The sequence below is a fragment of the Lagenorhynchus albirostris genome, chromosome 11 (genome assembly GCF_949774975.1).
Source record: "Lagenorhynchus albirostris chromosome 11, mLagAlb1.1, whole genome shotgun sequence".
Taxonomy (NCBI): domain Eukaryota; kingdom Metazoa; phylum Chordata; class Mammalia; order Artiodactyla; family Delphinidae; genus Lagenorhynchus; species Lagenorhynchus albirostris.
The window spans coordinates 3,972,826-3,988,848 of NC_083105.1; the positions used below are offsets into that span (position 1 = coordinate 3,972,826).

Consider the following 16,023-nt stretch of genomic DNA (forward strand, 5'->3'; position numbering starts at 1 on the left):
TCATGTAATTACAGATAGAACATTTATACTTTACAAATGTGTTTATATATAATAACATGAAGTTTGGGATTAACATATACACAGTGCTATATATAAAATAGATAATCAACACGGACCTGCTGTATAGCACAAGGAACTCTACTCAGTATTCTGTAAAAACCTAAATGGGAAAAGAATCTGAAAAAGAATAGATATACGTACATGTATAGCTGAATCACTTTACTATACACCTGAAACTAACACAACGTTGTAAACCAACTATACTCCAATATAAAATAAAAATTTTAAAAAATAAAAGCTCTGAAACAGAAAACAATAACATATGCTATAGTATGATATGATATTGATATCATTCTCACTGAATTCTGGTTAGTGGCAATGTGGGGCTCGGACACCCTCCTCCCCTACAGTGCTGGCTCCACCCTACTCACGCCGGATTTACCACCGGCCAAATTCCCTAGGTGGGAGGCTGTGATTGCCACAGCACCAGCAGGTGAAGTCAATAACTTACCTCCACAACAAATTATAGCAGCCACAAAAAGGGAAATATCACTGTCGTCCAGCTCCAGTGCATTAAACTTCATTGCAAAATCGAACTTGGGCTCCATGATATCACAAAATGGTTTTCTTAGGCTTTTTAGAAATTCACGAGTTATAAAACCATTTCCATATGCTACCAGCATCCCGTCTTTATTCATCACAGAAGACAGCATTGCAAATATGGCCTCGTAAACTCCGTATTTCAGCAAAGTGACTTGGTCGTTCAAGTCCAAGTTTGCGAACCCCGGGATGGACTTGGCGAATTCCGTGAGCTCCGTGACCGTCTCCACAGACGTGCACTGGCAGCAGTGGAAGATGCGGACCTCTGCCTCCTTGTTCTGGATGCCGTTGGCCACCAACTTGGCCACGAGAGTCTTCTCGGCCATACATAACGTCTCCATGTCGTGTATGACAAAAGGCTGAAAAGAAAAACACCGGAATAAGTCGGGTGATTGGCGACAAGCTGTCTGCTTAATTATCAAGAAACTGATGAGTAGCTGCAGTATTCCAGCCACCTGTCGAGAATCAAATTATGTACAAAACACAGTCCTCATCCTTAAACAACCTCAAAATTAGTTGGGGACAAGAAGACATTTAATAGAGGACAATATAAATCAGTAAGAGAATAATCATCGGCGCCTAAAACTGGGTGGGGATATCATTGCTAAGAAAGTGAAGTTCTGGGAATTCCCTGGCTGTTCAGTGGTTAGGACTCCATGCTTCCACTGTAGGGGGCACAGGTTCGATCCCTGGTCGGGGAACTAAGATCCCATATGCCGTGTAGCATGGCCAAAAAAAAAAAAAAGTGAAGTACTGATTTTGGCAATAAAGCTAACAAGAAAGAGAATATTAGCAAAGCAGTTTAAATATTTTATAATGTCCTCTAAATTCCCAAATACTACTGCAATAGCCAGTAATTACAATAATTCTTAATTTTGCCATTTTATGAACTTCGCAGGTAATCATCATTATCCAACGCTGACTGCTGAATGAATAAATTTGGATGTAAGTAAATACAAGTCAGAACGTTGGCATTCGTGTGGAAGTAGACAAACAAGCATCGTTAAACCCTTGCTCTTGGGGGATAAACCGGAAAGCCTTGAAGGACCCTCGTTTCCCGGTACAGGAGACTGCAATCTTCCCACCACTGCTCCATGTTCTGAGACAAATACCGAATCCCCATGGCAGCTCCCTAAATGTGGCCTTACCATTTGCATCTAAACCCACCGTTGCTGCCATTTTATAAAGATCTAGCAGAGGAAAGAAGAGATGGTTGGCCATGTTATTTGAAGCCAGCGTGCTCAGAAGCGATGATGTATCTGGTGGGGCTTAGAAGAATGGGCACAGGTACCGCTGCTGGCCAGACTTGGTGCCAGCTCTGTGTGCGGAGGGAGTAAGTGGCAGGCTCTGAGGGATCTCTCTCAGCCTTAGTGTGTTCTACAGACCAACAATGAAGTGGGCTGAGGCATTATTTTCAATCCCCACTGGATAAACACTGAGTGTATAAGAAGCCCAGTGATTTTAAGAATCACTCTGCCAGTGGGCAAAACACATCACTGACAGTGCCTCTGTGCCCACAGCACGACGTGTGCCCCATTTCTGGGCTCACAAGAGCATCAGGAGGAATCACAGCACAAAGCCATCTTCTGGGAACCTGCTGGGTCTACCTGGCACAGAGGTGGGTGTGTTGGGATAATGTGATGCATTGCCTACGAAATGTTTAAACAGAATTTGCAAGATAGTGTTGGACAGAAAAAAAAAAGATCTGATTTCACATCTGAGGAAAGGGAATATTTTTAAAATTATCTGTGAATGACTGAAAACGTTCTGAATACAGAACTCAAAGCCCAATTTCTAACAATCTCAAGTTTGATGAAGGAAGACTAAAACTGTCTCTCTCCAAAGACTTTAAAAGCAGGCCAGAACTTCCCGGTGGCACAGTGGTTAAGAATCCGCCTGCCAATGCAGGGGACATGGGTTCAAGCCCTGGTCTAAGAAGATCCCACATGCTGCAGAACAACTAAGCCCGTGCGCCACAACTGCTGAGCCTGCGCTCTAGAGCCCACAAGCCACAACTACTGAGCCTACGTGCCACAACTACTGAAGCCCACGCGCCTAGAGCCCATGCTCCGCAACAAGAGAAGCCACCGCAATGAGAAGCCCGTGCACCGCAACGAAGAGTAGCCCCCGCTCGCCGCAACTAGAGAAAGCCTGCGCACAGCAACGAAGACCCAACACAGCCAAAAATAAATAAATAAATTAAAAGCAGGCCAGATTTACCACTGTTTTGAGAAAGTCTGGGGGCAGTTCTGCTTCACAGGAAGCTGGAGCTTGGATTTAAAGTATCAACGTTTACAGGATGGACCAGAAAAATGTTTTTAAAGGACAGGTGGCAGTACTCCCTCAATTTCAGAAAATATTATAAGGCCACCTTGACTTTATTCAAATCACTGGCTTTTCAAAAGTACATTCAGCAGAAATAAAGGTGTTACATAAAAAAAAAAAAAAAAAAGAATCCTGTTGTCCAAAAAAACCCTTGGGAAACACTGAGTTAAATAAAGTTAGAGTCTACCAGAGTCTTTCACGTGAGTGTACACCGTGGACCTTTAAGAATGGGATTAGCATAAATAGTGGTTCCCAGTGTTTGACTGCAGAACGCTTATTATTATTATTATACTGTTGTTGTTATTTGGTAGGACATCTCTTGGACTAGCACAGACTGGCTACACAATTTGCAGGGCCCAGTGCAAAATGACAATGTGGGGTCCCTTATTCGAAAGTGCTTACGAATTTCAAGACAGCGACAGAGCATTAAACGTCAGCACAAGGCCCTCTAAGCAGGGGCGTTGTGAAGCTGGACACACGCCCAGGACGCTGGCCCTGGACTATTTTTATGTGGAACATTCTCTCATAAACGGAGACTTCAATGGTAAGAAATATTTCATTTCATTTGTATAAAATTATCGCCTGGATTTTAAAAGGCAGGCCTCATGAACAGGCAAAATTAGAAACGATCTGAATTCAAAACAAGTGCTAACATTTAAAAAATCATGTTTATTACAGCCAAAGAGATATTATAGAGTGACACCCTTGAAAGTTTGCCAGACTTTATTGAGAAACATTCTTGATTAGACTATTTTAAAAGTCCAGAAGCTTATATTTAACTTTGGAATATTTTCTCTATCCTCAAGCTTGACTATGAATATATCTGATGTTACGGGTGGTCATTTCAAATCAGTGAAGCACACTGTAAAGCTTTTAAACGGCACAAGGCAGAAAGCTGCCCACTTTCCCCCAAAACCACTCCACGCCAGGACCAGAAGTCTCCCCTAACTGATAGGTATTTCCCTCGCTCACACCTGACACTGTTCTGTGTGCGTTAATGATGTTATAAGAATTCATCTCCAAAACACATCGAAACAGCATTTCCTATGAAAAGTTCGGCAGCAGCATCTTTTCGGAGAAATTTAATTGTGACTTATTGGTAGAATTGCTTTGGATGAAGTGATCTAATAAGCTCTTGGGTGGGTTTTACTACACACTTCTAGATACAGTACAAAATAGTACGTTTTTCAAGCTCCTGACAAGTTATAGGTATAATATTTCAATATAACACAGCAGGCCAAACCCCACGGTGTGGTGTGAGGGGGCCGCCATTCCAGGATGCCGCCCCTCCTGGCAGCTCTGTCTCTGACCCAGCACAGATGGAGCAGAGACTGTGGCCCCAAGCTGGATGCTCCAAGCTCTGGGGTGCACTAGGCTGGGCGGGGAGGTGGGAGGAGGGCCATGTTTCAACATACAGAGGAAATGGGGTGGGAAGTGAACCCAGGAGCAAACAGTACCGTCAAAGGCAGTGGCTGGCCCTGGACACTCCCTTTCAAACTGGTACCCGCGATGCTCTGCTTCGGAGGTGGGCAGAAGCAAGCAATTGACTCTCAGCAATACCCCGAATTCTGTTTTTCCTCTCCAGTGACGCCCAGTGCTGGACTATGGGTCTATCATTTATTTCCTTAAGACCAAAAGCCAGATTCCTCTCCCAGAGTAACTGTGTGATGGCCCTCAACGGTCCAGATTTCAACTCTGGCCGCGGGTGATGGGCTTCTGCTTAGAGTGCGTGGATCTCAGTGGGGTGTGAGAAGGATACTCCATGGAAATCGAGTTAATACTAAACAAGACTGTTTGGTTCCGAGTCAAGATGACTTTTAAGTTTGCTTTGCTTTGCATTCTGAAAACCCAAGGGAGATGGAGAAGAACTCAGCAAGATCTAAAAGGATTCCAAGAGAGCAAAAATTGGGGTTGCTTTAATTTGGGGCTACACGAATCATTTCCAGGATAGAAATTCAAAGGTAAAAGATTACTTTGCTTTTACCCTTGTGATCTGGAAAGGGTTAGGGTGGAGTTTCTTCGAGCCTCTGGGGCCGCCCAGCACAGATGTGGCTTTATGATTTAACAACAGTTTGCCTGAACCCTCCTAAATTACCTCAGCCTATTGAATTGGAAAATTCACCCAAGAATGAAAAGACTCGGTAAAAAAGAGGTTTGGTTTGTTCATGAAGGTAAGTAGCTTGTGAGATGCTTTATCTTCCTGTGACTGAAAATTCCAGCTTGTAATTCCCAATAAAGATGGCTTCAAGCTACTCATTAGGACAAATGAAACCTGTTTCACCACTCTCACAGGAGAAAGGCAAAACGTCTTCATTCGCCAACCTTGGGCCATCCCCCTCTTTGAAGGTAGCTCTGAGATTAGGCCTGTAATGGAGACAGAGGCTTAGCTAACTGTGGGGTGGGTACAGGGTGGAATCAGGCAGGAGAGGCGAAGTGTAGGCGTCCACAAGGGGCGATCTTAGTTGCTACCGAGAAGGTCCAGAACTGTCCCAAAAGACAATAACGTTTCTGTAAACAAAGGACCCTTTCTAAGCCCCGAGATGTCATTTCGTTCTCATTGGAGAAAAAGAAGGTGGGCAGGGGGTAGGAAGGGGGAGGTCGGAGAGGAGAAGGTAGTTTTAGGGGAAAGGATGTGAGAGCACACTTTGAGTGGGAAGTGAATAGTTTCATTTTCTGGCATTAAAATAGGGATTAAAACAAAATCACTTAAGAAGCAACCCTAGAATCTGGTAAACTATTAACCAGACTTTCTGAGTGCATTAATTACAGAGTCATTAGAAGAACTTGGTTGCTAGGAGCTCTGAGGTGGATCAAATGGGATGGGAGTTGCTGCTGGGCTACGTTTTATAGTCTCTGAAGGAAATGTTTCCATTGCATTGTCTCCCATTTGCGTTGGGGATAAATATGATTTTCTCAGCATTTAGGACATACTTCCTCAATCCTCCTCCTCGACTCTAGCTGACGTGTTGCCCAAGAAGCACTTCAGACTATAATAACCACCGGCAAAGCCACCTACCGGATTGTTGCTGGCCTTTCCCGCGAGGATGACCCGGGCCTTAACCTTGTTCATGTTGAAGTTCTTCAAGTAGGCCTCGTAAATCCTCTTAGCGAGAGATTTGAGATCTGCGGTTTCAGAATTTTTTTCTAGGTCATGTTCACATGTAAGGATTTCTGCTTTCAATTTTGCTTTTTCCGATCTTGGCATTCGTCCAAAACGAATCGCTGGGGGTCGGAGAGGAGAAACGGAAGAACGGAAAACACAGAGAAATGAACAACAAAACACGGCACGAGGACTAATGGCTGGATGAAAGGTTCACACCACGGGTTAGACTGTGAGCAAACATGCATGGGTAAGTTACCATCCACTTCTCAGCACTGTTCAGCTTTCTCCCTTGGAGAGATGAAAATAAACCTCAAACCCCATATATCCTGGACTTTTTAAAAAGCTTGAAATTAAAGGTGGCACCATGACTCACTTTATCAGTAGGATGGGCTTAAGGTCACTTCATGTCGTTAGGTACATAATTGAGCCTTTTGGTTAAGGAGATGGAAGTGAGCCTTAGAACGAGTTAACATAGTACCTTTTCCTTTTACCAGAAGGTAGACGTGCAACTCCTACGAACACATTATTTGAAATTCACTTTCCTGTAGTAATTGGCAGATTCTAAAATAAGAGTATGGGGACTACCCTGGTGGTCCAGTGGTTAGGACTCCGAGCTTCCACTGCGGGGGACCCAGGTTCAATCCCTGGTCGGGGAACTAAGATCCCGAGAGCCGAGCAGCGCGGCCAAAACAAAAAAAAATAAGAGTAGGATTGAATATAATTAAATTCATAACATGGTCACATGTTTGCAATGGCACATGCTTCATACATGTGATATGAACATCAAGACATCCCAGTGGTCTCCAATGGGTTTCAAAATCTTGTATCAAAGTTGTACCATCTGAAGTTTCTAACAGTATTTCCAAGGGTTCTACTGGATCTCTGTTATTCGAGGCTTATTTTTCTTAGGCTATCATGTTACAAAATGACCCGAGCATTAAATGCTGCAGCACATTCATTCAAAATACAGCCTGTTCCGACCCGATAAGGGGGGTAAACTGAGGCATGGGTGGGGAAAATGCGATAGACAACCTTACCTACCATTATGGGACATCCCAACTGAAAGGCACTTGTGAAAACGACAATACTGGCACTTATTCCGGTTCTTTTTCTGAATCTTGCAGCTACGGTCACATGTGTCATATGCCAGCTTTAGCCGAATAGTTCTCCGAAAGAAACCCTGCGGATTGAGATACAGTTTATTAAAGAATATGGGCCACTGAGGAATCAGTGTCATTCCTTTATTCACGTTTCCTGTTGCTCATTTATTGTTTTTTTTTTTTTTTTTTTTTTTGTGGTACGTGGGCCTCTCACTGCCGCGGCCTCTCCCGTTGCAGAGCACAGGTTCCGGACCTGCAGGCTCAGCGGCCATGGCTCACGGGCCCAGCCGCTCCGCGGCATGTGGGATCTTCCCAGACCGGGGCACGAACCCGTGTCCCCTGCATCGGCAGGCGGACTCTCAACCACTGCGCCACCAGGGAAGCCCCTATTGTCTTTTTTTAAATGAACGAAATGTAGAGAAACAGTTTATCTAGGAAGTCTGATGTAATTGGGGCAAATTGGAAATTTCATTACATGTAAAATGAAAAACAATAAAATGAGGCAAAAGTCAAAGTAATTTCAACACGTCCTCACCTGGCCTGGGAAGATACAATCACAGTCTCCTGAATAGTGACTCTGCCTGGCTAAGATTTATACAAATGTGACTTTCTTTTCTGAGGACAGATCCATATTTGTGACTAAAAAGTTCTAAGAATTTTTGTAAGAGAATATTAACTCTCTAAAGGACAAAGATTATATAATAAAAGGAAGCCAGCTGGTTGTAAATAATTTTCTCTTTATAAAAGTGTCTTAGGGACTTCTCTGGCAGTCCAGTGGTTAGGACTTAGCGCTTCCACTGCAGGGGGCATGGGTTCCATCCCTGGTGGGGGAACTAAGATCACATGCGCCACGTGCTAAGGCACAACCAAAACAAAACAAAAACAAAAAACAAATAAAAACATCTTAAACTTTACTTTAGTAAAGAACCAACTTTACTATTTAGTTCATAAAAAAACAAAAGTAAACCAAGGTGACTAACCATGGCCCTGCAGAAAAGGCCACTTTGCAAGTAGTTTTTTTCAAGGTATGTGGTTGGCAAATTGTGAAGGGTTTGTATTTACACTGGGCTCTTTGCTCCTTGCTTCCGGTCATCCTCCCGTAGCTCTGCTGGAGGCCACGGCCTGACCCCCTGCACCGCGGGCTCTGGGTCACCTCTGGTCAGAGGTCCAGCTGAGCTAGCACAAGAATAAGGACATACACAAGGGTGCTCGTGGTTCGGGTGGACAGGCCCCCGGCGTGCAGGAAGGGGCTGCCGGGGGATCCTGAGCAGCCGGGGGGACACAGCCGCGGGGCTGGTCGTCGCCCAGCACGTGCTGCAGGATCCTGACATCTCTGATGGTCGTGAGAACCCTTGCCCTCCGTGACCTTCTGATGAGGGTGGAGAGAGAAAGTGGACAAAACTCTCCGACCTCGCATCCAAATGAAGGGAGCATCTTTAATGTGGTTTATTTTCTGTTAAAGAACACACTCTCTACGTCACTTACAAAGAACAGCCCAGCAATACGCCATAGACTGTCCAAAGAGAGAAAGGAATGTGTTACGTGGGTCAGTTTCCGATCTACAACTTGAGCAGACCTTTCTTAGTAGTGACAAACATTTGTGTATAAAATAAAAGGAACCACACGTAGTCCCCGAAAGGCCACCTTTCTCCCCATCCAGGGTCCACCGTACCTTGCAGCCTTCACATGCGTGAACTCCGTAATGGTAGCCCGAGGCTTTGTCCCCACAGATTCTACACTCGATGTTCAGTGCTACACTGGACGATTCCTCGGCGCTGCCAGGAACCACAGGGTAAGAGATGGACGAGGGACTCGAGGCTGGTGAGAGGGTGTCTAGGAACACAAGGGGAAGATTTACGAATATTCACAGCCTCGCCATCCGAAGCATGTCGAAACCAGCTTTCTGAGGACCTGAGTTCACGGGTGAGGCATTTAGTGGGGAGGCATCAGCTGGTGGGCAGGGCTCCCATGCTGCATCCACCCTGGCCTGGCCCTTGTACACCCTCTGTGCTCCCACAGTGACCACGTCTCCGGCATCCCCACAGCTCCCACCCAAGGGGCTCCCCAACTGAGAAACAACTTTACTTTTTAATCCATAAAAAACAAAACAAAATGGACTAAACCATGGCCCTGCAGAAAAGGCCACTTTGCAAGTAGCCTTGTTCACACAAATGGTTACAGCAGCTTTATTCCTTTCTTTTTTGGGCGGGGGCGGGGGATACTATTTTATTAACACTTAAATGTCACCAACAATGAGCTCAAGTATATGCTAGCCACATGCTCAGATTTTTTTTAAAAAATAAATTTATTTATTTATTTTTGGCCGCGTTGGGTCTTGTTGCTGCGCGCAGGCTTTCTCTAGTTGCGGCGAGAGGGGGCTACTCTTCGTTGCGGCGCGCGGGCTTCTCATGGCGGTGGCTTCTCTTGTTGCGGAGCATGGGCTCTAGGCACATGGGCTTTGGTAGTTGCAGTACGTGGGCTCAATAGTTGTGGCTCACGGGCTTAGTTGCTCCTGCGACATGCTCAGATTTTTGACACAAAGATAAAATGGACAGACAGCTTTAAGGGTGCAATGTATTCAACACTGCACAATATAGTCAACAATTAGACAATCTAGGGGGTGGTATAACTATACACTACAAGTATAGTGACAAGCCCCGGAACTGGAGGAAAAACCCGCCATTCAGGACTTAGCAGAGGTCCTTGCGGCAGCTTTACTATCCTTAGTTGCCAAAAATCGACGTGTCCTACACAGAATTCATTGCTTTCTTTGCGTCCTCGCTTCCAGCCCTTTTGTAATTGTTAACTCAGTAAACGGCATCAGAATATAGAATAAAAATCAGTGTGGGCAACACAAAAGCACAATCCATGAAAGAAAAAAAAAGAAGCTGGACTTTCTTTTTTTTTTGCGGTACGCGGGCCTCTCACTGTTGTGGCCTCTCCCGTTGCGGAGCACAGGCTCCGGACGCGCAGGCTCAGCGGCCATGGCTCACGGGCCCAGCTGCTCCGCGGCATGTGGGATCTTCCTGGACCGGGGCACGAACCCGTGTCCCCTGCATCGGCAGGCGGACTCTCAACCACTGCGCCACCAGGGAAGCCCTGTGTCGTATTTTAGATTCTACATATAAGTGATATCATATGATACTTGTCTTTCTCTGACTTATATCACTTAGTGTGATAATCTCTAGGTCCATCTATGTTGCTGCAAATGGCATTATTTCATTCTTTTTAATGACCGAGTAATATTCCATTGTCTTCTTTATCCATTCCTCGTCAATGGAAATTTAGGTTGCTTCCATGTCTTGGCTATTGTAAATAGTGCTTTAGCAGCTTTACTCTTTTTTTTGGCTGTGGCATGTGGCCTGTGAGATCTTAGTTCCCCGACCAGGGATTGAACCCAGGTCCTCGGCAGTGAAAGCACAGAGTCCTAACCACCATTATTCTTAATTGCCAAAAATCAGAAGCAACCAAGATGCTTCAATAGGTGAGGCCAATCCCCAAAGGCTACAAACTATACGATTCTTAATATCCGACATTTGTGGAAAGGCAGAAATAGAGCAGTGGTAAAAAAAAAAAATCAGCGGTTGGAGTAGGGGTCGGGGAGGCAGGGTTGAGTAGGTGAAGCCCAGTGGCTTCTTGGACGTGGTGAAATTATTCACATGAAAATGTCATGGTGAATACAGGACACAATGCACTTGTCAGAATCCACAGACGTTTACAGTACAGAGTGAACTTCAAACGTGTGCAAATGAACCAAAAAAAAAAAAAAAAACTGAGGAGGTCCAGAGATTCCAGGATGGCATACAGAATGTGATGATACAATCTATATCACAAATGTAAGAAACATTCGTAGGAAACCTCGCTGAAGATATTCGTGTAAGTGACCTTGAAACGAATGGAGTCTGTGAGACCAAAGGCAAAAGAACTGCCCCTGGACACTGTCCCCAGCCGATAAAGTTGTTTCCCACAGGGCTTTGCGTGAGCAGTCCTGATGCCACCGCACTGGAAATGAACAACTAATTGTTCATTTAATGATGGTGACTGAATGGATGGCTGGGCCAGGTCTCTCACTGTTGGAGTGTGAGCTCATTGATACAGCGACAGGAGGAGGCTAAAGTGGTCCATGTGGTGGTGGATTAGAGGTGCAGACGTCTGTCTGAACTCACGTTTACCCTGACCTTGAGACAGACAGCTATACACAGAAATACAGACGTGTACATACATGCGTCAGTATGTACACATGTATGTCTCTGCTCTATCAGCTGAGAGAGCCTAAAAGAAAAGATACTCCAGGGAATTCCCCTGCGGTCCAGCGGTTAGGACTCCGCACTTTCACCGCCGAGGGCACGGGTTCAATCCCTGGTCGGGGAATAAGATCCCGCACGCCGCTTGGTGCGACCAAAAAGAAAAAAAGAAAAAAGATATTCCAATAGCAACCTGAAATGCTTAGAGGGAACAGTGTACTGAGGGCTAAGAGGCAGTCCCGTGACCATCACTCACGGCGGAAAAATCTCAGAATCCTTGGGGCACTGGCTAAAATACTCAAAAGGGTTTTGCCTCTGAATTGGGGCAAAATTACTTCTAGAATCAACACTGCTCTGGTTCCGTCTAACAAAGCTTAACCACAGGACCTGAAAGGCTCAACATTTTCCACGTAACTGCATTTCAGAATAAAACTCAAGAATAGTTGTGTAAATACAAAATTCTCCATCATCAACAAAGTTCACGATGGATGGTATCTGATAACAAATTGTAAAACATGCGAAGAGGCAGAAAAGCATGACCCGTTCCACTCCTGTCTACCCGCGAGAAGTGAAAGCACTGTCCACACAGAGGTGTGTACGCGAGCTTTCCCGGCAGCTTTCTCTGTAACAGCCAGACCCGGAAACAGTCAGATGTTCGTCTATAGCGTGGATAACCTGTGGCAAATCCATACAGTGGATTTTAGAAAATGAACTGTCGGTAGATGCTACCAACGCAGATGAATCTCAAAATAATTTTGCTGAGTGAAAGGAGTCAGACTAAAAAGAGGACATACTATATGATTCCATTTATATACAATTCTAGGAAATACAAATGGATGGATAATGATAGAGAGCAGCAGATCAGTGGTACCTGGGGAGGGAGAGAGGCATGAGGGTGGGGAAGAGGGATTACAAAAGGGCACACGTAAACTTTGGGGTGAGGGGTGTGGAATTGGTGCTGTTGGTTTCACAAGTCTGTGCGTGTGCATGCGTGCGTGTGTGTACATCCAATTGCACACTTTAAATATGTGAAGTTTTTATGTCAGCAAAGCTGCTAAGAAAAATTGGGGGGTGGGGTGAGAAAGATAGATGGGCTGAGTAAGCAGCCTCACCCATCTGGTCTCCCAAGGAGTCAAGTTTAAACTGAATGTGTTTTATAGCCGGTCCTCCCATATTTGCAATTTACATAACTTAAAAATATCACCCAAGGGAGCCACTACATACAAAGATGAAAAATCTAGTTTACAAATAAGCAATCATTTTATCTCTCAAATCAATTGGAAACAATAACAATGAAAAGCCTGGAAAGGAGACAAAGCAAGATTTTAAGAATTTTGAGATGACTCCAAACGGCCACAAGGATTAATAAACACAGTAAGGAGAACCGAAGCTAAATAAAAATGGATGACCACACACCCCCCACCTTAACGACCAGGGGCCAAAAGTCAAGGATGTGTGTCTAGTACACTTCAGTGCGGTCACTTTTTGTAAGTTCCCTTTTTTTTTCTTTTTGCCATAGTGCAGACCCCATCACAAACAACGGCACAGTGCAGACCCACGTACATGTCCCCTTTTAAACAGCGCCCGTCCCCAGTGGGCTTGCTGGATTTAGAGCTCGTGCACTTTCAGCCACTCTCTCCACGCACACGGGTTTATCAGTGAACTTGGCTGCCAGCGGAGTACAAATGCTCCCTTTCCCACCGTCACCAAGGTCAGTGCACAGTCGTGAAAATCATCTTCCTGGAGTGGGAAGATGTGAACAGACGGTCGGGGAAACATGCTCCAGACCGAGATCGTGACACAAGGGGGCCCACGGCGGGGGAAGAACACAGAGACCTTATATCAGACGCTGCAGGGAGAACCTTCTCGATTCCCCAAGAGAGCCTGCACAGTCCGAGCTCGGAGCTCAAAACCACACACACACACCTCCTGTCCAGTCCAAACCCAACTCCTCCAGTCCCAGCCAAGACCCACTTCTTCTTTTTTAACATCTTTATTGGGGTATAATTGCTTTACAATGGTGTGTTAGTTTCTGCTTTATAACAAAGTGAATCAGTTATACATATACACATGTTCCCATATGTCTTCCCTCTTGCGTCTCCCTCCCTCCCACCCTCCCTATCCCACCCCTCCAGGCAGTCACAAAGCACCGGGCCGATGTCCCTGTGCCATGCGGCTGCTTCCCACTAGCTATCTACCTTACTACGTTTGTTAGTGTGTATATGTCCATGACTCTCTCTCGCCCTGTCACAGCTCACCCTTCCCCCTCCCCATAACCTCAAGTCCGTTCTCCAGTAGGTCTGTGTCTTTATTCCTGTCTTACCCCTAGGTTCTTCATGACATTTTTTTTTCTTAAATTCCATATATATGTGTTAGCATACGGTATTTGTCTTTCTCTTTCTGACTTACTTCACTCTGTATGACAGACTCTAGGTCTATCCATCTCATTGCAAATAGCTCAATTTCGTTTCTTTTTATGGCTGAGTAATATTCCATTGTATATATGTGTCACATCTTCTTTATCCATTCATCCGATGATGGGCACTTAGGTTGTTTCCATCTCCGGGCTATTGTAAATAGAGCTGCAATGAACATTTTGGTACATGACTCTTTTTGAATTTTGGTTTTCTCAGGGTATATGCCCAGTAGTGATATTGCTGGGTTGTATGGTAGTTTTATTTTTAGTTTTTTAAGGAAACTCCATACTGTTCTCCATAGTGGCTGTATCAATTTACATTCCCACTAACAGTGCAAGAGGGTTCCTTTTCTCCACACCCTCTCCAGCATTTATTGTTTCTAGATTTTTTGATGATGGCCATTCTGACTGGTGTGAGATGATATCTCATTGTAGTTTTGACTTGCATTTCTCTAATGATTAATGATGTTGAGCATTCTTTCATGTGTTTGTTGGCAGTCTGTATATCTTCTTTGGAGAAATGTCTATTTAGGTCTTCTGCCCATTTTTGGATTGGGTTGTTTGTTTTTTTGTTATTGAGCTGCATGAGCTGCTTGTAAATTCTGGAGATTAATCCTTTGTCAGTTGCTTCATTTGCAAATATTTTCTCCCATTCTGAGGGTTGTCTTTTGGTCTTGTTTATGGTTTCCTTTGCTGTGCAAAAGCTTTGACGTTTCATTAGGTCCCATTTGTTTATTTTTGTTTTTATTTCCATTACTCTAGGAGGTGGGTCAGAAAGGATCTTGCTGTGATTTATGTCATAGAGTGTTCTGCCTATGTTTTCCTCTAAGAGTTTGATAGTTTCTGGCCTTACATTTAAGACCCACTTCTTTTAAGGCCTGTGTTTCCTTATTAATTTTCTGTCTGGAAGGTCTGTCCATTGGTGTAAGTGGGGTGTTAAAGTCCTCCACTATTACTGTGTTACTGTCGATTTCCCCTTTTATGGCTGTTCGCATCTACCTCATATAGCAGCATAGGTGCTCCTACGCTGGGTGCATATATATTTATAATTGTTAAATCTTCTTCTTCTTGGATTGTTCCCTTGATCACTATGTAGCGTCCTTCCTTGTCTCCTGTAAAAGTCTTTATTTTAAAGTCTATTTTGGGGCTTCTCTGGTGGCACAGTGGTTGGGAGTCTGCCTGCCATTGCAGGGGACACGGGTTCGAGTCCTGGTCCGGGAAGATCCCACATGCCGCAGAGCAACTAAGCCCGTGCACCACAACTAGTAAGCCTGCACTCTAGAGCCCGCGAGCCACAACTACTGAGGCTGTGCGCCACAGCTACTGAAGCCCGTGCACCTAGAGCCCATGCTCCACAACAAGAGAAGCCACCGAAATGAGAAGCCCGCGCACCGCAAGGAAGAGTAGCCCCCGCTCGCCGCAACTAGAGAAAGCCGGCACACAGCAACGAAGACCCAACACAACCAAAAATAAATAAATTTTTAAAAAATTTAAAAATAAAGTCTAGTTTGTCTGATCCAAAACCCACTTCTGCCAAGAAGTACAGTGGAGTCAAGTCCACCCCAGACAGGGCTTCCTTTCAATCAAGGTACAATTTACACCACATTATACCGGGGTGGCCTAAACGTTGCTCAGAAAGATGAACTGTGCAACGATTTCCTCTTTCACAGCAAGGTGACCTGAGCAGACCCCGTGTTTTATTTCTTTGTACCTGCACTGGCTGATGCCTGATGTAGTTTTTTTTTCCTACTGTCACCATCTTGAAATTTATTTTTTCGGTTTTACTATTTTTTTATTGAAGTATAGTTGATTTACGATGTTGTGTTAGTTTCTGCTGTACAGCAAAGTGATTCAGTTATACATACACATACATTCCTTTTTTAAATATTCTTTTCCATTATGATTTATCATAGGATATTGAATATAGTTCTCTGTGCTATACAGTAGGACCTTGCTGTGCATCCATTCTATATATAACAGCTTACCAGGGAGTAGAGAGATGGTTCAGATACATTTCCAGATAAAACAGAGTGATTTTTATTACAGTAGGAGTCTCTGCTTTAAAGAAATATAAACTCACAGCATTTAAAAAATGCCGCTGACTGCTGAATTTCAAGCATTATGTGGTTTATGTACAGCTTTTAAAAAGAAGGCATACTTGTTGGTTATTTATTTTATTATTTTTTTGCAGTACGCGGGCCTCTCACTGTTGTGGCCTCTCCCGTTGCGGAGCAC

At 44.5% G+C, this 16,023-nt stretch overlaps 1 protein-coding gene across 2 annotated transcripts in view; it reads right to left on the reverse strand.

Moving 5' to 3' along the window:
• The window catches only part of PPARA (peroxisome proliferator activated receptor alpha), a 67,915-nt gene that overhangs the window by 3,927 nt on the left and 47,965 nt on the right, over window positions 1-16,023 (reverse strand). For both annotated transcript variants that reach the window (XM_060166965.1, XM_060166966.1), the window contains exons 4-7: window positions 8,801-8,961; window positions 7,070-7,208; window positions 5,942-6,147; window positions 512-959 (exon numbers count right to left, since the gene is read on the reverse strand). In XM_060166965.1, the coding sequence (XP_060022948.1) occupies window positions 512-959; window positions 5,942-6,147; window positions 7,070-7,208; window positions 8,801-8,961 (954 nt within the window). The remainder of the gene's footprint in view (window positions 1-511; window positions 960-5,941; window positions 6,148-7,069; window positions 7,209-8,800; window positions 8,962-16,023) is intronic.